General features: G+C 39.0%; 1 protein-coding gene across 1 annotated transcript in view; it reads right to left on the bottom strand.

Moving 5' to 3' along the window:
* Positions 1–4,018: 4,018 nt before the first annotated feature.
* Positions 4,019–24,021, bottom strand: part of NIPAL1 (NIPA like domain containing 1) — a 35,070-nt gene continuing 15,067 nt past the window's right edge. Inside the window, exons 2-6 of the mRNA XM_063459931.1 lie at positions 19,374–19,646; positions 11,034–11,090; positions 8,031–8,121; positions 7,153–7,313; positions 4,019–5,838 (exon numbers count right to left, since the gene is read on the bottom strand). Of these exons, the coding sequence (XP_063316001.1) occupies positions 5,234–5,838; positions 7,153–7,313; positions 8,031–8,121; positions 11,034–11,090; positions 19,374–19,646 (1,187 nt within the window). The 3' untranslated portion in view covers positions 4,019–5,233. The remainder of the gene's footprint in view (positions 5,839–7,152; positions 7,314–8,030; positions 8,122–11,033; positions 11,091–19,373; positions 19,647–24,021) is intronic.

The following is a 24,021-nucleotide window of genomic DNA, read 5'->3' as shown; positions in this document are numbered from 1 at the left end:
GAGTTAGAGTAGGTACAGGCTTCTGGCAGAGTGAAGGGTCTGCATGGGACTTACATTATGGTGTCAATCTGCATCTGAGTAGGAAGGATTAAATGGGATTCTCTGAGAAAAATAACCAATACAGTTCTGTAGCGGTTATTTTATGTTATCATGAATTTCACTGTGCCATCATTTACTGTCATGTCAAAACATGTAAATGTGGTTTGGGTGCACTGGGCTCTCCACAGCATTCAGATACTGACCCTCTTCGACCTCATTGATAATGTGGAATTAACACATCTCCATTTTCAGTGTCGGTTTTATCCAACCTGGACTGCAGTGATTGGGTAAAAAAATACTAGGCTCAGCCACCCGAAACATGTTGATTAGAGCAGCGGTCCCCAAATAATGTGATGCCACAATGGGCACACAGGGGCGCCACAAAATGTTTCCCGGTTACTATTATTACAGCACCGGGAACCGTGGAAAAATATTAAAATATTAAGGGTGCCTTGCACCTAAAAAGTTTGGAAACCACTGGATAAGAGCATCACTTTAAGTATGGTCTCAATTATATTATATTTGGTTTGCTATTAAAAATGAAAAAAAAAAACACAAGAGAAATCATGCAGGTTTTATCCAAATAATGTTTATTGTACTTGCATAGTAAAATTATACCAGCACGTTTGTTTCTTGTATATTTTTAAATGATAGAAGGCACTGCTATGAATAATTTTACAGGAAGGCAATGATAGCAGCAATTTGGCCATTTCACAGTCTGATTATTCACTATGGACTCTTTGTATATAAAACATTGCATATTCCCAGAAGAGTTTCATTAATCAATGCAAGGCTGGCATTGCTGGTTGCAGGGATACTTTGTTCTCATCAAAGGAAATACAAAAATAAATGTAAAAAAAAAACTGTACAATAATACACAATTTAAAGAAATCTATAGTGTAAACGGTTTCCTGTTTTGGCACTGGAATATTTTCTAAATTAAAAATGAAAAAGCATTCTACTAAGAAAATAATTTACAAACACATCATTGGATCAAGGTAGTGGTGGCCGATGTTCTAAATATATTGCAATATCCTTTATTACCAGCCTATCCTGTCCTCCCAAAACAACTTCAGGTGATCTATTTTAAAGGGAACATCGTCATAGAGCTTTTTTCCACTTGTGAGTCATAATAGCTTGCCTTAGTCAGTCTAAACAAGTATGGACTAGTGACAGAGCAGGTTGAGAGCTATCTGACAATGGCAAAACAATAGTTGAATTTCAAAGCAATGATTTTAAACAATGTCAAAATGTGTAAAATCAGTTATGAACGTATACATATTTGTTACAATATGATGTATATTGCAAGCAATCCTTCATTTTCGGCGATAACCTTTTATTGCCAGCGATAATAAAAGATGACAGCTTTCCATTAACAATTAAAATAGACAATACTAATGATTTTTCATCTTTTGCCACTGTCCTCCATCGACATCTTCCAAATCTGCTCTCTAAGAGATAATTATATGAAACATTGTCGCTATCTGTACCACAGACAAACTACTATCAACAGAAAACAAAGTAAAAGTCTGTATCAATTTCTCAGTGTTTTGTCCAAACAATTAACCTATAAAAAAAAAAAAAAAATCCACTACAATAACGGTCGGTCACAATTAATAGCAAAGAAATCAATACAATCCATTAACAACAATTAGTTGCGCATTCGTTATTTTTAATATATAAAAAAATTTAAGAAGAGTCATGATTTGTTTTTATTCACAAAATTCCTGCTAAATTTCCCTACAAATAAAAAAGTAACAAAAATGTGTCATACAGAAAAAAATAATGTTCAAATACACCAATGGGCTCGGTGTCTCTGAGGTAGATATTTAGACATGATAAAATGAATTGGAGGCAAAGCAATGACCCCAGCCTCTTAGTAATGTGTTGTGTTTTTTTTTTGTTTTATTAATGCTAGCTGTAAATCAAACACCCCTTTCAAACTTGTTCCTATGGGGTATGTGAGACAAAAGTAAAAAAAAAAAATTCCCATCACATTAAGTATGAGAAAAGTAAAATGTTTATCACAAAGCTCCACACCGATAAAACTCAGTGATATGCAGAGTAAATTAGCGTATCACAGAGCTCCTCTGTATTTTGAGTGTTATATGTATGAGATAAGTGCATTTAGCTGAATGTGTAGGAGTTGATGAGTGTGATGTGCTTGCTTCGTATGATACCTATATAAAATGATTAAGTAAAATACACAGTCGATTAACATCCCTTAATCCATTCTTTGCCACCTTGGATCTCGGTAATTTAAACTCAAATTACACTCAAGGAAGCCCTGATTTGCTGGTCATGGAGCAAAATGCACAGCTTACCCTGGTTTTGTTAATTTTACCCACCTCCTCTAAAGTCAACAGAGATTCAAAAAAAAAAAAAAAACATGAAAAAGGTTAGCGGTGGCAAAAAATGACAAAAGGTGAGAATGAGTGTGTCAGACTTTACCTAGAAACTAAGGGTGTGGTCCTTTATGTCATATCTGCTAATATCTACACGTAGCTTTTGAGACATGTCTGTGTTAGCCTTGGGGTGTGTCATTAAATGGTTATGCTGTCAGAAAAAACTTTAGTGAACAAATTCAGAATGTGGAGGACATGACAATAACCACTTAATTTTGTTAAATCCACAATCTGTACACTCACACCTTTTGCCCTCTATAAATTTAGCAGACGTTCCTTTCCTTAAAGGCCAGTTAAAACAATGCAGTTCCAGAACATTATGTTAATTAGTCAAAATGACAACATTTCCAAGCTGGATAGTATTCACCTGTGTAACAAAGCTTCCCCTTAGAGCAGGGATAGGCAACCTTCGGCTCTCCAGATGTTGTGGACTACATCCCCCATAATGCTCTTACACACATAATGCTGGCAAAGCATCATGGGAGGTGTAGTCCAAAACATCTGCAGAGCCGAAGGTTGCCTATGCCTGCTTAGAGTGAATCGTGTTCAGGTAAAGTAAAGGTAAAGTGCACAATTACATATATGCCACACATGGAAAATGACACTATAAAGGTAAATACTCATCAGAAAATGCCACAAACCTGGTTTCTCATCCAATGACACAAATAAAAGTACGGATTTAGAGTTTCCTGAGTAATCATGAGAGAGGTGCATATTACTCAATGTAAAGGATCAATTAATAAATATTACAGTTATACAAAACAATTCACAGAAAAGAGTTTTACGAGATGAATAAAAATGCATTGCTGTGGTAATCGCCTTGGTACCTTTTATACCAGAGATGTGATTGGCAAAAAAAAAAATTATATTAATATCAATGATATGATATGTATGAGATATACTGTATGTATATGGAAACTGTTGGTGCTGTATAAATAATTGTTGTATTATATATACGGTATATTACAACTATTTATAAAGTGCCATATATACTGCATATATGTATTGCTGCCAGAAGCTTAATGGACCACTCCAAATACCTAAAACTAAAGCACTTTGGTTCACTGAAGTGCTTTAGGGGTTAACTATTACTTCATAATAGTGGTTTATTTCAAGAAAAATCAGTACATCCTCCTGCCTCTTGGACAACTGGAAGGGGCTGTTTTGAGCGCTCAAAGCAATGTGTGACTTCTCAAAAAGTAGCTCTGTATTCAATGCTTCTGTATGAGAAGCATTGGTAGAGGATGGAACCAATTGCCTTTCATGTTCCCCGTCTACCAATTCAATGGATTGGCTGGGAAATCATCACTAGTAATTATGTCCATGTAAGTAACAGATTTATTTTACAGTAAAGGTGGGGAGAAGGGGGGGTGGGAGGTGGGCTCAGTAATCAGAAATAGTTCACAACACAACAGCCCTATAAATACATGTATTTATAATGCTGAAGTGTTCCCTTTAAGATGGTAGATCCCCTGCTTAAATAGCCCCTCCCCCCCCCCCACACACACACACATACATCATGCATAATCTGCTTTAATTAGCCACCAACGCCATAATTAGCAAATGCAAACAAACCTTTAAAATCGCACACAAACAACTACCATTGCTCTACTTTGTTGGCCTGAGGAGTAAATTGGGAAATCTGTTGCTTAGCGGAGCTGCAGTAGAGCTTTGCACTAGAAAGGACAGATCTCTCTCCTACATCGGGTCAAACTCTACTTTCACAGGCCTGGGCAGCAGGCGCATGACATCACGTGCTGGGCCCTGCTGTCTGTGACACCACTGAAAGTCGATCTGTGCAAGAAAGAGATCTGTGCATGGGTCTCTAGGTACAATTTTGACACTTTTTTTTGGTAAAAACGGCAGCAGTGATTCAAGTCTGAAACAGGTTTTAGCACTTGTACAAGATGCGTGTTTTTCAATCATTGTTGGATTGCTTTTATCTATTTAGCTTAATATTAAGAGTCTTTGATTAAGCTTTGCAATCACAATACTGATAATGGTGCCTTATCATATACATTAAGATATAAATATGGATTCGATCTCTATAAATCCCAAATAGCGTGCACTGCCAGACTCATTGTGCTTCATTTGCAGCTGGTTTTTCATTTGACCACTACCAATATGGTAGAACTATGAAAATAATCTATAAATATTGTAACCACAAAGCAACAAATATATGAATCCAACTCTGTGGTTTAAAGAACCCATAAAAATCTCTAGAAAGCAATGAAAGATCTGGTAGCCTATAGGACGTCCTCAATAAAGCTAAATTATATTATGAATAGGTTACCTAATGAGAATGGGAATAAGGTGCAGTGAAAATGATTATTAAAGCAAAAAAGACATACATAGCTTTGCAGATTTTCTCAAAAATAATAAATACTTTCATTTCTCTTTTGTCTATGCACAACAAACATCGGTCACTCGTTAGGACAGATCACTTGTTGCAGTATTAACAAATTTGTCTGGTCAGCTACCCAGATTGATATGTACATGTAATATGCTAGCAATGGCAGCTCTGTACTCATCAATGGGTCCTTTATACATTTACAATATTTGATAATGTTACCCAGAACTGCAACACCTCTCAACGTGTACACAGAACGAAGTGCGTCCACAAAATATGATGAAACTATTGACTTACCCATTTATATTACTATATACAATATTTATATACATTGATAAACATTTTAACTGGTTGAAGTCCAATACTCTGTGCAGGAACCAAATAAAGCACAAACAGGCAAGAGATGAGGACACTTCCTGGCATTTAGCTATATCCTGGATTAGTAGTGTTCATCTTGTCTTTCATCTTCAAACGCCAATAGTGAACTTTCTGAGCTCCCGAGCAAGCTGTGCTGATCTTCATGCTCATCAGCAAGCTTTTGCTTTTCTTTCCTTACATTGGACGTGATCTGGCTCCAAGTGATGTTGGTGTTCTTAAAAGCATGTAGCAAGAAAATACCAATAATAATGGTGAGGAATCCACTTAGTGTTCCGATGATATCACTGGCATTCATACTGTTCCATTCTTTAAATAATATCACAGAACAGGTGACCACCATGGTGGTAAAGAAGACATAGTAAATTGGGGTCACAATAGATGTATTGAAGACATCTAGTGCTTTGTTGAGATAATTTATCTGTGTGCTCACAGAGATCACTAGAATGATCAATAAGATGTAGAACAGGGGGTCCTTGTAGACAGGTTTCCTTTCTATGAATTCCGTAATTGCTATTCCAATTCCCTTCACAGATGACACAGAGAATGCTCCTATGATAGAACATATGGCGATGTATACCAAAATGTTGGTTTGTCCATTCTTTGGGGCAACTATAAATATAAGCACCAAGGATGCCACAACTGCAAGTGTAGCAAATGTGATGAACCCTGTTGGAAGAGAAGGTAGAATTTCATGTGTTAGGAATTAGGAAAAAATTAACTTATAAATTCATTCTTGTTTCAAGTGTTTACTGGCTACACAAAAAGACAACTGTTCAGATAAAATATGACGACAGGACAGCACTGTTGAGACATAAAACATGGTTTGAACCTCTGCTATTGTAATGGACTTACTTCATAATTTAAGATAAGCTTTCAAATGATTTCATATTTTTGGATAACTGTTTAAAATTATTTTTTCAAAATAATAACATATAATATACATATAAAAATACATCAATATATAACAAATATTAAACTATTTGAAAAGCTTATGCAAAAATATTAATCATGGACAATGTGTTTCTACAAAGCGTTTACACTAAATCCTTCTTTTACCATTGCAGGGTTAAGGGGACTGAGACAGTGCACTGAGATCACTTCAATGGTCTGGGTGTCTATAGTGTTCCTTTAAACTCATGGCTACCTAGAACCAAAAATAATCCAGCACAAACCTCTCAAATGATATTTTCCTATATTAGGTGCCATAAAAAAAGCCTTATTGCCTGTTCTGTATGGGCACCTAATAAACATTTAATTTGAGAGGTTTGTGATGGACCATTTTTTTTTCTTCTATTGTATTACTAGTTTAGGTGGGACCATGTACCATCTATTAGCTTCTTCACCCATTTTTATATTTTGTAAATGGCTGCCTTGTCATATTTAAAGACCTTTATGGTCAAAACAAAGGATGTGGCAAAGTAATACAGAAAAGTTTCAGATGATAACTTCTGCTAATATATCTAAAGGTTTCTAAATTTTCACTATTTAAGTGGAAAGCTGCACATTAGAAAACTCACCGCACTTAACACGATTTGAAAAGAAGCTTAATGTAAGAGGAGCTGCAGCCACCAGGAGTTGGCTTACTCCAAGGTATCATTCTTTCAAAACGAGAACAGGTAATGAGCTCCGGGCCCTTCAGATAAATCTAAATAAAAGCTTTTAATACATTATTCTTATTTTATTCACATCAGAACAATTCTATGCTGGATTGACTCTGCCATTTTGAAAAGTGAGCCAGTGAAACCATGGCTGGTGCTCTAACTATCTGAGATACTTCCTCAGCTATTTCCCCTCTCAGAACCACTTCTCCTCCCCCCCCCCCCCCCCCCCATTACCAATGGTACCCAATTTGTGACTGTAATTGATCTATATAGAGCATCAAAAGACAGTGTACACATTACATATTATTGCATCTACCAATGGAATCTTTCTTTAAAGTAACTCATTTATTTAGTACTCAGTATTCTTAAAATTACTAACCTGGATCTCTTAATTTAATTTCCATTTCATGCAAGGAAGTAACTTCTTCTTCTTGAGGTGCATGAATGACCATCATTGTAGAGCCCAGAATGCACAGGAAGCAGCCCAGCTTTCCATGAATGTTCAGTGTCTCGTTCAGATAATATGACGACAGGACAGCACTGTTAAGACATAAAACATGGTTTGATCCTCTGATGTGGTAATGGACTTACTTCATATTTTAAGATAACCTTTAAATGATTTCATATTTTTGGATAACTGTTTAAAATTATTTTTTTCAAAATAATAACATAAAATATATAAAAAATATAAAAATATTAAACCATTTGAAAAGCTTGTGCAAAAATATTAATCATTAACAGAGCGTTTACACTAAATCCTTTTTTCTTGGGAAAACTGCAATAATTACCATTGCAGGGTTAAAGGGACTGAGACAGTGCACCCAGACCACCTAAATTGGGCTAAAGTGGTCTGGGTGCCTATAGTGTTCCTTTAAACTCAATAAATGTGTTTAGGAATCAGTCTGCTTTAACAAGATACATTGCTAATGTTCTAAATGTTCTAAATGTTCTAAATTTTAGCTGCATAAATCCATTCACACCCCTAAAATGAAAGTGTCCCTCTTCGTCCATTTGACTTGTTGGGAGATATGCATTTTGGTGTGGACATTGTAATATCATTTATATAAGGCTGGCTATTTCAGGATTTGCAGTCTGTGATACTTTGACAATACAGTACTACACGGGGACCATAATCACATGAACCTTTCATTGTATGTTTTAGTTTTGCGTTTTTTCATATTATAAATATTAGATTATGTTGTTGCACAGAATTTTTTTTGTTGTTGCACATTATTCAAGTTTGTATATCTTACATACCATATAAGGACACTCAGTGCACCAAGTGGCGTCACCAACGTTGCTGGGGCAAATGCATACGCAGCAAAGTTTGCACCTTCTCCTGCAGCCACTGTAAAAAAATAAAATAATTGCACATAAATTCCAAAAAACATATTAAATGTAATAGTTCAACTGAAAAATAAAACAAAAACAACAATATGAGTATTTTTCAGTGATTGAATGGATTCACAATTTGTAAGCAATGGAGATGAAGCCATTTCGGTTATTTGTGTCAATTGGGGTGGTCACGCTGCTGACATAAGGGATGGTTATAAAAAATATCTGGGCTGCAGCTGGGTAAATTAAGATAGCATACTAGCATTTGATTTATGGTATGAATTATGCAATTTTATTTGTCTCCCTATAGTTGGAAGCTTTTGTTGCTTTCTGTAGGACATGTTATTTTACTTACAGCAAGGTGATCACACAGCTGATATGACCCAAGTCACACAGACAGATAAAATGGCAGCATACGGCAAAGAATCAACAACATTAAAGTTTAGGTTTCTATAACCAACAAGCAAATGTACTCATTATTTAAAATGATGGAATGTTGATTATATGCTTTCAAAGGTTCCCATTCTGACACTTGCACGCACTGACTCAGAGCAGGCTTGTCTAGACCCATGGGGAGAAGACATTAAGTAGTGTTGCACAGGCTAACCAAAAGCATACCTCCCAAGTGTCCCTGTTTAGGAGGAACAGTCCCTGTCTTGTGTCCAAATGCCTCTGCCCCTCTTTTCTATCCAAATGCCCAAGAGCCCAATATTCTCAGTATGTGTTAATTTATTATAATAGAGCTCAACAGCAATAATACTCCCAGTAATTTGTCTTTAAACTACAATAACTGTGTTTAGAAATCAGTCTGTGTAAACAAGATTTGCTGTCCTTGTTCTAAATTAAGCTTTTGTTGCATAAATTGTTATTAGTAAGTCACCTAAAATTTCTCAAAAAGCCCAATATTTTGCGCCAGTACTATATATATGTAGAGGAGTCCGATGACATTACATGACCCTTTCTGATGTAGTGCCAATGTTGTCAACTAACAATTTTAGACAAATTTTAGTTGTCTATTTTTGAGATTTAGTCGACTAAAACTAGACTAAAACTAAAATGGCATTCTAGTCAAAAGACTATGACTAAAACTAAATTGAAATTAGCCGCCAAAATTAACACTGCACAAAGGGGCTGAGGAAGGGGCAAAAGACACATACCGGGACTTGGGGAAAGACTTTCAGAAGGGCTTGGGGGATACAAAGAGACACAGAGGGGCGGGTGAAAGGTCAAAAGAGACAGGTAGAGGCTTTAACTAAACCCATTAGGTTTTAGTTGTGTCGACTAAAATCTGCTGGAGATTTAATCAAATAAAACTAGACTAAAACTAAAACAATTCAGATGACTAAATTAGGACTAAAACTAAAATGTATTTTTAGTCAAAAGACTATGACTGAAACTGAATGGAAATTTGCCGCCAAAATTAACACTGCTTTGATGGCCTCTACACAGCATGGGATGGTTGAGTACCGTATTTTGGTGCCATGCTTTAAATCCTGTTTGTTATAGCAAACTGTGAACATAAAGCACACACATGTGTACTGTTGGTGTGTCAATCCCAATCAATATAATAATAAAGCTAAAAAAAATCTCTCTGAAATGTCACATTAACATTTATTTTTATTCTGAAATGAGCTCACTGTAGAAAGTCCTGCCCATTGACATACAAAAGTAAGATTTGCAGAGTTATTTGCACTGATAAGACTTCTTTTCTTTCTACATTCAGGCCTGGGGTGCGTCCAGAGTGGACGGGGAGAGTGTTAATTATTTCTGAAATGTTCATTACAGTTACTAAGTAACCAAGGAGTGTTGGTGTGCCCTGCCATGTCCATCCGTACTGTAACTATAGTGATCAATACAGTCCCCATAATAACGTATGCTGTCCCAATCCCTCCAAGTGGGAAGATTGCATTCAATTAAATCCCTGCTGGTACCAAGACCCCCAAATATCATTTGTTAGTTAGTGGTTAGTGAGTGTTAGGGCTAGGGTTATATTCATGTCATAATTTCCTTAATTTTACCTCCCTCTCAAGTTTTGCCACTTTTCAGAAATCCAACGCACTTTGGCACTTCAGCAATTCGGTTCGGTTTCGGCACTTTGGCAATTCGGGACTTCCGAAATTCGTAAATTCAGCACTTTGGCAATTTGGACATTCGGAAGCATCCAAATGTCCGAATTGCCGAAATTCATCCGAATATAAATTCAGACCGAAACGATTTGCACATGTCTAGAAGTTAGTTCACCTTTGTTGGCAGACTAATACAAAGGTATAAACTTCTACTTTAACATAACAGTTCAGATCACAAGTGCTATAGGGGCCCGACAGAGCCAGCTAAATGGCACACCATTCATAACTGGTGCTACAGCTTATCATGGGATGGTGCCTGGAAACACTTGACAACATAACTACTACAACATTTTAAAGTGGTTATGGTGCTTAGCCAATACCTGTCAAGCAGGACCAGGACAGTTACCCAGATCCAGCGTAGAATGGTGTGAATTTTAATATTTAATTACATTTTTCATACTTTACAACCACATATGCTAAGAATTGCTGACAAGTAACCATAACATTAAAAATCTTGAGAAATAACAGTTTAAGACTGCTATGAATGTCACACAGATACAATATTTATGATTATTTTAGAATATTTCATTTGTCACAGCTCACGATACAGGGCATGAACATGATTAATGAGACGAAAAGGAAAGAATGCTACTTGTTATATCCTTAGAACACGGGGGTAGATTGGCATTTAACAGACAATCTTTGGTGACTTAACTTTTACAATGAACAATGGCCATTATTAATGACAGCTCAGCATATAGCATGCCAGCATACTTTAAATAGTTGCCATCTCTGTAACAACAGCAATAAAAATTCGGTAATGAAACTCAATTACGCAAACAATCTGTTATAAACTTACTTGAAATGAGTCCAGCCCACCAAAGCCATTCCTTTAGGTAAGAGAATCCACCCTGTCCTGTAAAACAAAAGTTTTCTTGTTACATAAAACAAACGTTTAACCAACCCAGTAACAATGCGCCCCAGCCAGTGTCTATTGTACATGTAGCATGAAAATATTAGAATAATTGAACAGAATATTAGAACAATAATGTAAGAAAAACTGTGGATTAGAATCTCATGATATGCCAGTTATGTTATACTGCACAATATCAGGGTTATTCACTAGAGTGAATCGTCAGACATTCAAAATAAAGTTAAAATGTATGGCTAAAAATTGGCACCCCTCCTTTAAATTCTCTCTATCGAGCCACTAGCTGCATATATCAGACAAACTCATAATGTAACTGGGGTGCCTTTAGGCGACCAAAAACAAAAAATAACTAAGTTCACAGACGACATAATTATGACATTAACATATCCAGAGGTCTCTATACCAGTCACACTACAATGTATAGAAGAATATAGTAGATTTTCCAATTATAAAATCAATATGCAAAAAAAGGTTCTACATTGTAATCCCTCATGCCCTCAAGTAGGAACTCTGAACAATGACCATAAATTTAACCGGTCTTCAAATTGCATTTGTTACTTGGGAATAATTATTCATTTTAATATTGATGTGTGGATCACTGACAACTATAATGCACTTCTTAAAGAATTTAGAAATACTCTCTCAAAATGGTCCAAACGACAAATTTCATGGCTGGGAAGAAAAGATATTATTAGAACATATTTACTTCCACAATCGGAATATCTTTTTCGCACAATTCCCCCTAGAGTTCCAAAGAAGAGACTCCATTTATTCCATTGCTTATTTATATCATATGTTTAGGGCGGTAAGAAACCACGGATTGCGTTTAAAGTAATATCGACCAGATTAGCAAATGGAGGATTATCTTTCCCGAATATATTTTATACTCATGATACTGTGAGGTTTTCCCATTTTTTGGAATGGGGAAACAGAAATTCAACAATGAAACCATGGTATATAAATGAAAAAAAAAATATGTGGTACTTTTGACCCTTTTGTTTTTTTTTGGGCAGATAAGAAATTATTCAAAAACTTGAATATTGACAACTTACTTATTTCTCACGTTTTCCAATCTATAGAGCCGATAAAGAAATATTTCCAAAATCAAATCTCTACAAATGCTCCTTTAGAAGGCTTGAACATTTTTATCCAGGATTTTAATTTGTCTGGTTGGTTAGAAATAGAGTTGGTAACAATTCAAGACTTATATGGTACCTCTGGGATTAGTACATTTTCATACCAACCGGAAAGATCAGGTCTATCGCGTAAAGAATATTTTACTTTTCTAAGAATAATAGATTTCCTACATAAAACATATATAATTAGGGTCTCACCTTTTGATAAGATTCTCTATGGGGAGGGCACTAATAATCCTTCAAGAATTAGAAGGGTCTTGGATACACTTAATCAAGAAGTTAAATTGAATACTGTCATTAAGTGGAAAATCGATCTGGATAAGTCCTTCTCCTGTCAAGCCTGGTCAAATTCATTTGAGTTAATAAGGAAAACGATTCATTGTATAAATATACAAGAAACTTTCCTTAAGCTTATTCACAGATGGTATATGGTTCCCATTAAACTATGTACATTTCAAATAAATTCCTCCAATTACTGCTGGAAATGTAATAGAGAACTTGGTTCACTTAAACATATCTGGTGGGACTGCGTTGGCTTGGATATTCTTAAATTGGGAGTATATAAACTTCTTACTGATCAAAAATTAAATATCACTTTGACCCCCGAAAGATTCATATTTCACCGAGATATGCCCAAAATGGCTAAACCATCTTTATATTTAACCATTCATGTTTTAATGGCTGTCAAATTATGTATTGCTATGAACTGGATAAAAAATGAACCTCCCACCTTAATAGATCTCAAAGCCCAAATCCAATATCAAAGTATGATGGAAAAGGCTGTTTATTTTAAAAACAGCAATATTGATACCCATAACAAAATATGGCAAACTGGTTTAAATACTATAAATAATAGGATTGCTTTCTCCAAATTAATAAAACCCTGGCATAGACGCATCTACTTGGTAATATACTGACAATCTTATCCCCAAGGTGGCACTATGTGGATCTAATATTATTAAAAGGGCATTACTGGAATTGTCCCTATAGATGTCCTCATTTTTTATTTGTGTTATTTGTTGTGTAATGTTTGTTGTGTAAGCCTAGAATTTGGCAGGGGAGGAGTGTGGGCAGACCCTAAACCACCGCCGTGGTGGTATCAGGTAAGTGACTGAAGGGGCTTTCACCCCTTCAGCAACACGGGATGGGGGTGGGAGGGAGAGGGGACCTGCAGTGCCAGGAAAACTATTTGCTCGCACCAAACCTTTAGGACATTTTATGCCGTGTTAAAGACCAGACCAGTCTGTGAAAGACGGCATGGAATGTCCTACCAGCCCTAAGGGGTTAATTTCTAAAGGTGTGTCTTACTTGGAATTTTACATTTTATATGAATGGGAGTAACTGGAACATGTACAGCCTCATGGTGAAATTATCTCAATCAAACATCTTGCTTAACAATGATGCAAATTATAAACTATGTGGAAGACAAAATGCAATTATACATCTCTCTCTATATATAGATATTCACCAAATCCATCATGTCTACATTTATTCTCAGATCAGTGTATTCTGGTTACACAACCGTTGAATGACAGATCAGTGTACCGATATATAAATTCAGGTTTAGTTTCTGCACACCTACATTGGGTTGCAGAAACTTACTTATTTGAGATGTCTGCTTTAAAAATGTACACAAACAAGGTTATTCACTGAAAAGAAAAATACTGGAAATTAAAAGTGAATCTAAAATATAAGGCCAAAACAGTCAAACTGAAAAAAGAACTGACTTGGAGAAATATTCTAATTTTTTTGATTCCCCCCCCCCCTACATTTGGAAATTCCCATTGAATTCCAAAAATTGAAATTCTAGCTTTAGTGAATATCTCTGAAAGTGTTTTTAATTTATTATTTTAAATTATGTGTCATGCCTCAGTGCTGGCAGATGTCTACAATGTAGTCTGCCACATTCCGCTTTGTACATTAGAGTGTCCATCAGTGTGTTTCACTTTGGCAGTCAATGAAGCTTAAGATCCTCAGTCAGATCCAATAGGATATCTGTGCGTACCTGGCCAAAGTCTGTGACAAAGGCACTCGGCATTTAAAGGACACAAGAGATCACACAAAAAGAGAATCCCAAACAGAAATCTAGGAGCGTGGGCTTCTTGCAGTGTGTGGCCTGGAGCTTCAACACCAACAGCCCCTACATTAGGTTGACTCTCATGCCAACAGAGATTTTTTTTTATTGAACTCTTATTTTAACCTTTGTTTAACAAACACGGTTTTGCATGTTGAACTTAGTGAAACACGTGGGTTTATGCAGATAGGTATCATTTTACGACTGCTGTTTAGTGCCACCTTGCAGTACATAGGCTGGAGGCACACACTTAAAGCATCAGCATGCAGCTCTGCAAATGGGCAGCAGAGAATGGAGTCACTGCTACTGCAATAAAAAATGTAATCTGTATAAAAACTAGATACAGGCAGTATGTGGTATGGTTTGGGAGCAGTATGGATTACAGGAGAGCTGCAGTATGTGGTATGGTTTGGGAGCAGTATGTATTACAGGAGGGCTGCAGTATGTGGTATGGTTTGGGAGCAGTATGGATTACAGGAGAGCTGCAGTATGTGGTATGGTTTGGGATGCAGTATAGATTATAGGAGAGCTGCAGTATGTGGTATGGTTTGGAAGCAGTATATATTACAGGAGAGCTGCAGTATGTGGTATGGTTTGGGAGCAGTATGGATTACAGGGGAGCTGCAGTATGTGGTATGGTTTGGAAGCAGTATATATTACAGGAGAGCTGCAGTATGTGGTATGGTTTGGGAGCAGTATGGATTACAGGAGAGCTGCAGTAGGTATGGTTTGGGAGCAGTATATATCACAGGAGAGCTACAGTGTGTGGTATGGTTTGGGAGCAGTATGGATTACAGGAGAGCTGCAGTATGTGGTATGGTTTGAGAGCAGTATATATTAGAGGGGAGCTGCAGCTTGCGGTATGGTTTGGGAGCAGTATATATCACAGGAGAGCTACAGTGTGTGGTACGGTTTGGGAGCAGTATGGATTACAGGAGAGCTGCAGTATGTGGTATGGTTTGGGAGCAGTATGGATTACAGGAGAGCTGCAGTATGTGGTATGGGTTGGGAGCAGTATATATCACAGGAGAGCTACAGTGTGTGGTATGGTTTGGGAGCAGTATGGATTACAGGAGAGCTGCAGTATGTGGTATGGTTTGAGAGCAGTATATATTAGAGGGGAGCTGCAGCTTGCGGTATGGTTTGGGAGCAGTATATATCACAGGAGAGCTACAGTGTGTGGTACGGTTTGGGAGCAGTATGGATTACAGGAGAGCTGCAGTATGTGGTATGGTTTGGGAGCAGTATGGATTACAGGAGAGCTGCAGTATGTGGTATGGGTTGGGAGCAGTATATATCACAGGAGAGCTACAGTGTGTGGTATGGTTTGGGAGCAGTATGGATTACAGGAGAGCTGCAGTATGTGGTATGGTTTGAGAGCAGTATATATTAGAGGGGAGCTGCAGCATGTGGTATGGTTTGGGAGCAGTATATATCACAGGAGAGCTACAGTGTGTGGTATGGTTTGGGAGCAGCATGGATTACAGGAGAGCTGCAGTATGTGGTATGGTTTGGGAGCAGTATGTATTACAGGAGAGCTGCAGTATGTGGTATGGTTTGAGAGCAGTATATATTAGAGGGGAGCTGCAGCATGTGGTATGGTTTGGGAGCAGTATATATTACAGGAGAGCTACAGTGTGTGGTATGGTTTGGGAGCAGTATATATCACAGGAGAGCTACAGTGTGTGGTATGGTTTGGGAGCAGTATGGATTACAGGCAGTGGTGTATCCTGGTTTTGTGCTGCCCTAGGCAGCACAAAACTCAGGCGCCCCCCGCGCGCCACCCCCACCCAACCTTTACCCCGCCCCGCATTCTAAATACACACACACACATTCACTGACAGATACGCATACACTAGCTAACAGAAACACACACTCGCTAACAGAAACACACACACTAACAGACAAACTCACACTCAGTAACAGACAAACACACACTCAGTAACAGACAAACACACACACTAACAGACACACACTAACAGACACACACTCACTCACTAGCAGACACAAACTAGCAGACACACACACTCACTAACATACACACACACACACTCACAGGCAAACACACACACTAACAGACACACACAGTCAGACACACACTAAAAGACACACACAGTCAGACACACACACTCACAGGCAAACACACTAACAGACACCCACACTAACAGACACACACACGCACACACACACTAACAGACACACACACACACACTAACAGACACACACACACTAACAGACACACACACACACACTAACAGACACACACACTAACAAACACACACACACACTAATTTTGGTCACCTGTTCTAAAGAAGGACATCATGGCACTAGAAAAAGTGCAGAGGCGGGCTACAAAATTAATAAAAGGAATGGAACATATCAGCTATGAAGAAAGGTTAACAAATTTAAACCTATTTAGTTTAGAAAAACGTCGCCTGAGAGGGGATATGATAACATTATACAAATATATTCGGGGCCAATACAAACCATTGTGTGGAAATCTATTCACAAACCGGACTTTACATAGGACACGAGGCCATGCGTTTAGACTGGAAGAAAGAAGATTTCGTCTAAGGCAAAGGAAAGGTTTTTTTACTGTAAGAACAATCAGGATGTGGAATTCTCTGCCTGAAGAAGTGGTTTTATCAGAGTCCATACAGATGTTCAAACAGCTACTAGATGCATACTTGCAAAGACAGAATATTCAAGGATATAATCTTTCAATGTAGGGTAATAACTGCTTGATTCAAGGATAAATCTGACTGCCATTCTGGGGTCAAGAAGGAATTTTTTGTCCTAGCTTGTTGCAAAATTGTGCTTCAAACTGGGTTTTTTTTTTTTTTTTTTTTTTTGCCTTTTGGATCAACAGCAAAAAACAGGTGTGAGGAAGGCTGAACTTGATGGACGCAAGTCTCTTTTCAGCTATCTAACTATGTAACTATGTAACTAACAGACACACACACACACTCACTAAGACACACACTCACTAACAGACACACACACACTCACTAACAGACACACACACACTCACACTCACTAACAGACACACTCACACTCACTAACAGACACACACACACACTCACTAACAGTCACTCACATTAACACTTTTCTTTTTTTTCCACTTTAACCCCCCCAGCCTCCTTACCTTTGGGAAGGAGCAGTATATATTACGGGAGAGCTACAGTGTGTGGTATGGTTTGGGAGCAGTATGGATTACAGGAGCGTTGAGAACTGTGAGGTGGTATGGATTAATAGGGATTAAAAGAGAGCTGCAGTTTAGCATGAGAGCAATGCATTTAAGGTACACTCAAGACTCCAGCTTGCTGAAGAACTTTATGTGTGTAGAGTGTTTTCATTTTACAAATGTGTGATTTAAATAGAAATGTTCTTTTATATAAATCTACCTTTTTACACTCTCCTGGCTGTCAATCAGACAACTGGTCGCTTACTACCTGGTTTGGTTATCTCAATGGAGCTAAACTCAAGAGGCAGCAATTGCTCGGGCATCTGCCTTGCAAAGATTTCTCATTGAGCTGCATTAGGAAGCCTGTGATTGGACAGCCACAGAGAGTCTGGGCGGGGTTAGAAAAGGAAGGCTTGCAAAGGCTGCAGATAAGATCTGCAGCTTTAGCAAGTAGTTTTTAGATATACCCTAATGAAAAAAAATATATTTGAATGAAGGTATGTTTAGTATAGCTACTAAACAGTGTTTTAATTTAATTTTATTTTAATTTGGGCAGTGAAGTGTCCTTTTGATGATAAAAAAGTGATACAGTATCTGGGATGGTATGTAGTGGTATGAATTGAGCAGATCAGCCTGTGACAAAATCCTGTGATGCGCAGGGATGGCATAGGAACGAGTATTGCATTAAGTGCAGGAGTGGTATGCTATATAGAAGTGCCCTATTAAATATCACTGTGTGCCCCTGATAAACAAGGGTTCCAAATTAAGTCTGGCCAAAGAGAGTTTTTCATACCTATTGTCCATGTTCTATGTGGTCAGATGCCTATATGTCGAATTTTTACAAGATTATTCTGAAACCAAACAAAATTAAATGCATGTAACAGCTATATTAATAGGTTCTTCTAGCTGGTTTACAACTAATGTCATTGTAAGTACAAAAAAAAACAAAATTACTCAACCTACTATTATGTGAGTTTGTAATAAAAACAAATTAATATTTGTAATATTAAATAAAGTTTGGGATGTTTACGACTAGCAGTGAATTGCATTCAATATGTAAAAAAAAAAGGGCTTGTAACAGAGACAGAACAATGTGAAACTTGTCACCCCAAAGACATGACTACTCCAGCAATTCTCAAACAGAAAGACACATTTATTATACCTTGCAACATTTAAAGGGAGCTGAACATAACTCTCTTGGAAATACTAACCGGTGAACTTTAGAAAAAGTGAACATTGGTCTAGGTAAAATCTGCTTTTAATTCATAAAATGGTCAGTGTAAGCACAGACACAGAAACGTTTTACAGTGTCTGGAAAAAGGATTAACTTATATGCAGCAAAACTGATCTAACTGTAACCTAATTTATCTAATGCATCTAATATTTGGGTGCTGGACGTTACCCTTCAAACAGTACAAAAATCCCACCTTTGGGTTATACCGTCACTGCAGGTTCCAATACACATCCTAGTAACGTTTCCTGGTGTAAATAAATACTTTACTGCAAAATAAATCCAATATCACATACAGTTCAAGGCTGGTAGTCCCGCAGCCTACCAGATGTTAGGTAAATAGGAACCTGATTGGGTTAATATTGCAGTACAAAGCAGAATCACCTGAAATATGTTGATTACCTCTCCCATCATTCCCAGACAAATGATCCATTATCACGTGCTGTGATCAATAAAGCTTAAAGGAAATCTCGAAATTCTCATTCATTGAGTATATCAGCATTTATAGCCTTTGATTTGTAGCTCAATGCCCACATAAAAATAGAAATATAATTACTGTATTAGTGTCACCTTTCTCTTGCACAAGAGTGAATGGCTCAAACGTTTCTTATCTTATCATGAACAAACATGTTTTTCTGCTCACCTGCTCTGGTGATCCCTTTTTCAGCCAATCGCAAAAGGCCTTTTTTTTTCATTATGAAACTGGAGCCAATGAACAGACTGGAACTGATTCCCAATAAAAGCCCTATGTAGATATTGTATTTATTTCCAAAGGATTCTGCAAGATCCAAACTTGTTTCATTTGTTGTTTGGGTTGAATTCCTCAAAGTGAACGAAGACAGATCCTGTGAGTCGTTCATCATCTGGCACCATGCTGGACTAATGCTGGACAGGCAAAGTAATGAAATGACAGTCCCTGCAGAGGGAATAAAAACAGATATTTATAATGATAAACTTACACACAGACACCCACTCACATACTACAACTTTAGCTTAATGAAGCTGTTTCGGTGTATAGATCATGCCCCTGCAGTGTCACTGCTCAATTCTCTGCCTTTTAGCAGTTAAAGCGGCAGTGTCACCCAATGGTGACATAGCCACTTGTGGTCTGGAGACTGAAGGGGGAGCAGGGAAAGGTATGATTTACTTACTGTAACCTATCCCTCATGGGCACCGCTATGTTCTTCTGGCAGGTCCTCGATTGCATCACTGCTGCTGTACCCTTGCGCATGCATTAAGGTCTATACAGACACAGCTACTATCTCTGCAGCTGTCCCTAGTGACGGCTGGTAGATTGCACTTCTAGACAGTGGAGGCTCCGCCCAGTGTCTAGAAATGTCAGACATAGGAAATATACTGAGATATAAAGTATATTATACAGAATCTTTTGATTTAGTTAAAATTTCAGTGAAATGCTAACACAGTTAGTATGAGTATTTCAGAAAGATTATATCTTTATGAAATACTATATTTGCAGGAGGGGTGGGAGTGACAGTGCAGCTGTAAATTGGTTTGTTTATACAATCTTAGACACATCTCCAAACTCACACAGACCCTGCTGTCAAGGTTTGGTGTACTCTCAGTCTGGTGCAGTACCTCATAGTGCCATTACCTGTCTGCGGTGCTATTTCAGTCTGCTGCACCCAGACTAAGATCTCATTCTGTTCCCAGCTGACATTACTTTGTAATTCTCTTCTCCCTGTTTAGTTGAGCCTCGCCCCTTCTTGTTTGCAGTTCATTAATGCTAATAATGTTGTTGATCTGGTCCTTTTGTTCTGTATATCTGAGCTAGATGCCTGCGTTCCTGTGCTAGCTGCTTGCCTATCCCGTGTTCCTGTGCTAGCTTCCTCGCCTATCCTGCATTCCTGTGCTGGCTGCCCCGCCTATCCCGCATTCCTGTGATAGCTGCCTCGCCTATCCCGCGTTCCTGTGATAGCTGCCTTGCCTATCCCGCGTTCCTGTGATAGCTGCCTCGCCTATCCCGCGTTCCTGTGTTAGCTGCCTCGCCTATCTTGCGTTCCTGTGATAGCTGCCTCGCCTATCCCGCGTTCCTGTGATAGCTGCCTCGCCTATCCCGCGTTCCTGTGATAGCTGCCTCGCCTATCCCGCGTTCCTGTGTTAGCTGCCTCGCCTATCTTGCGTTCCTGTGATAGCTGCCTGTCTATCCTGCGTTCCTGTGATAGCTGCCTCGTCTATCCTGCGTTCCTGTGATAGCTGCCTGTCTATCCTGCGTTCCTGTGATAGCTGCCTCGCCTATCCTGCGTTCCTGTGATAGCTGCCTGTCTATCCTGCGTTCCTGTGATAGCTGCCTGTCTATCCTGCGTTCCTGTGATAGCTGCCTCACCTATCCCGCGTTCCTGTGATAGCTGCCTCGCCTATCCTGCGTTCCTGTGCTGGCTGCCCCGCCTATCATGTGTTCCTGTGATAGCTGCCCCGCCTATGCTTCCCTGTATCCAGAGACCTTTCTCTTACATTCAGTTATGTGTTCTTATATTTGATTTTATTGTCTTCCTTGTAAATATAAATACACTTGGTTTTTACCTAAATTTGTGTGTATATGGGTTTATTTGCATTCTAGGTTCCACCCTATAGAGATTGCTGCACTGGTCAGCACCCCTTCCTGACCAGACCCCTGACACCTACATGCCAACTAAAAAAGTAAAATGTAAATCTTCCCTCATTGCACAGTGTGTTTAATTTAGAAATTCTGATGTTAATGGTCTACAACAGCCTCAGATATGCAATACGCTTTCAATTAACAGAGCAGGAAAAAATAACTATTGTAAATACACCGTAAGATCTGATTGCAAATCAAACTTTTTTTTCCATCTAAACCAGGGGTAGTCAACTTTTTTAATACCTACCACCCACTTGTGTGTCTTTTTTCATGGTAACGTTTCCTTACCACCCACCAGTGCCACATTACCTAAAACATTTTAGCGCAAGTTTGAAAAATTTGTAGAAAGGAGAGTTATTTAAAATATATGTGCATAAATGTATCTTTTTATTTCTTCTTTATGCATGTTTATACATATATAATTCGCCTACTAGTGTGGGAGCTGCTTAAATTGAAGAAAAAGATAAAGTTAAATGTGAAAACTTGATTTATTTTCCTTTTTTTCTATTTTTCCCCTCCTTTTTTTCGTATATTGTTTACATTTTCTTCTTTTCTTTATTCTACTCTTTTCTCCTTCCTTATTGTAATCACCAGCAGGAAGGTAGCCCACTTTATTATTAGCAAACAACAACAACAACAAAAAGAAAAAAAGTAATAAAAGTAATTTTTTTTTTAATTCCTTTTTTTTGGAGTACATACAAATATAACAAGAGGGCTCGTCATGCCTCAACAGCATTGGCAAGTATATAACCAGGCATATGCTAACAGTTGATCAGCATGTGGAAAGATCAGCACAATTTTTACATAACGACATAAACAGAGTTAGCGTTCCTGTCTCGCCGATCAATGCTTAACATGCTTGTTGGCAGGAACTTTTCTAGACATGCTGGGTGAAATATTGCGATCTAATAGAGAGTGAGTGATTATTACAGAAAAGGTAGGTTAGTTAGTGTGAGATGCCTCTTTACGTATAATATCTATTGAGAAATACTAAAATAATAGAAATAGTTAAATAATAGAAAATTAAACAAGCTTAAATCATGTAGCTAGTGTCTGCTGAGCAAAGGACAGTAACTTGTAACATGAGAGATTCCTAAGCAAATTCGCCACTTCGTTATGACAGAGCATATTAAGCAGGCTAGGTGTACCTGTACAGTGTATGTCGAAACACAAGATATCATGCTGGGTGTTCTCGGGTGTGTGGCAAGGCTGGTACAGGCTGTACAGCAAGTATCACAGGCTAGGTTTGTGTGGGTGCGTGTTTATTGTGTATATATATCACGGCAATGTGGTAGGCCCAAGAAGCCACGGTCTCCACCCCTCAACCTATGGTGGTATGTCACATGGGACAGGCCCAGTTTCCCCAGTGCAGCCATGGCTGTGGGTGTGTGAGTGTGTGTGTATCCCGCTGAGCTGGTATACGTCTATGTCAGATGTATGCCTTGTGTATGCGTTTTCAAAGTGACTTGTAATCTCTGGCTACAGACAATTCACGTGTTGGCTAGCTGCCAATTCAGTGCCCATCCTTAACAAACATCCATATTTATACTATTTAACTAGTGGGCATGGGTAATACTCAAGTCTCCAAGATCTTGGTGTCAAAGTTCTCCGGGAGCGGAATCATGCGCAGGGGTGGAGTATGGGCAGGCATGCTGCTTGTAGGGAAGTAGTCCAACGTGCGGGCATTTTCGCCGGCTGTCTGCACTTTTGAATTGCAAAGTTCTGGTTCAGCCTATGCTCTGGCTCGGTTTCAGGCTTAGGGGGTGGTGCATGGACAGGAGGCAGATTTCAAGCAATTCCTCCCCATAGCCCCGGGCCGTCGTGAAGGCCTGCACTTCTTGGCTTCGTACCTGGTCACTCACGTGGGAGGCTGAGGTCTTCCCCTGCAGGGGCCTGCTTTGGATCCCGGTGGGTGATCGCCGCCTGCGGCGTCGGATCTTCAGCGGTGGTGGCCGGTGGTCTGGGAGTGCGTCCCTGGTGGCCTTCAGCCCGGGTGGGCCCATCATGTGGGGTTGTCGTGTTGTCGTGGGAAGAGCGCCCAGGAGGGTCTTGATCATCTCCTGCTCCTTTTCCAACCATTTATTCCCCGCAGTCGGTGCTTTAGATGCTTCTAGGTGGGTAAAGAGCTTGTTCCAGAGGCTGTTGCATGCCTTTGCCATGCGTTGTTGCTCACACTGATTCTGCTCCGTCTCCGCACCATAGTGTGCATGAGGCAGTTGGTAGGCAGCCATCTTGGGGTACATCTCCCAGCCCATGATTCTCGGCAGGACAGGTGTTAAATCCCAGCCGTGTGTAGTGGTGGTCGGCCGTGGGGACCGGGACGACCCCCGCCGGTCCAGGGGGGAAGGGGCAAAGCGCCGGTCGGAGAACTGGGGGGAGTGGCCGTCTCACCCCAGCTCCAGCTTTCCTAGGCCTCAGGCCTCAATCGGGTTTGTATCTTGGAGGATATCTCCGTGTTCACCGTCTGCTGGTGAGTATTGTGAGCGCCGATTTAGGGCTGTATCTGCTTGCGGCTCGCAGTTAGCTCCGATATTCTGGTCCAGGTGCAGGAGCTCAGACGAAGCACGTCTGATCTGATCGGCGGTCAGGCCCCGCCCCCAAAAGGAATATCTTTATCAGCGGTCTCTGTTTTCCTATCTTTTTATTCTCTCCTACCCTCTTTTATGTTAAGTAA

The sequence above is a fragment of the Pelobates fuscus genome, chromosome 6 (genome assembly GCF_036172605.1).
Source record: "Pelobates fuscus isolate aPelFus1 chromosome 6, aPelFus1.pri, whole genome shotgun sequence".
NCBI lineage: Eukaryota > Metazoa > Chordata > Amphibia > Anura > Pelobatidae > Pelobates > Pelobates fuscus.
Note: the sequence above shows the minus strand (reverse complement) of the source record. Positions and strands in the feature narration are given on the sequence as shown.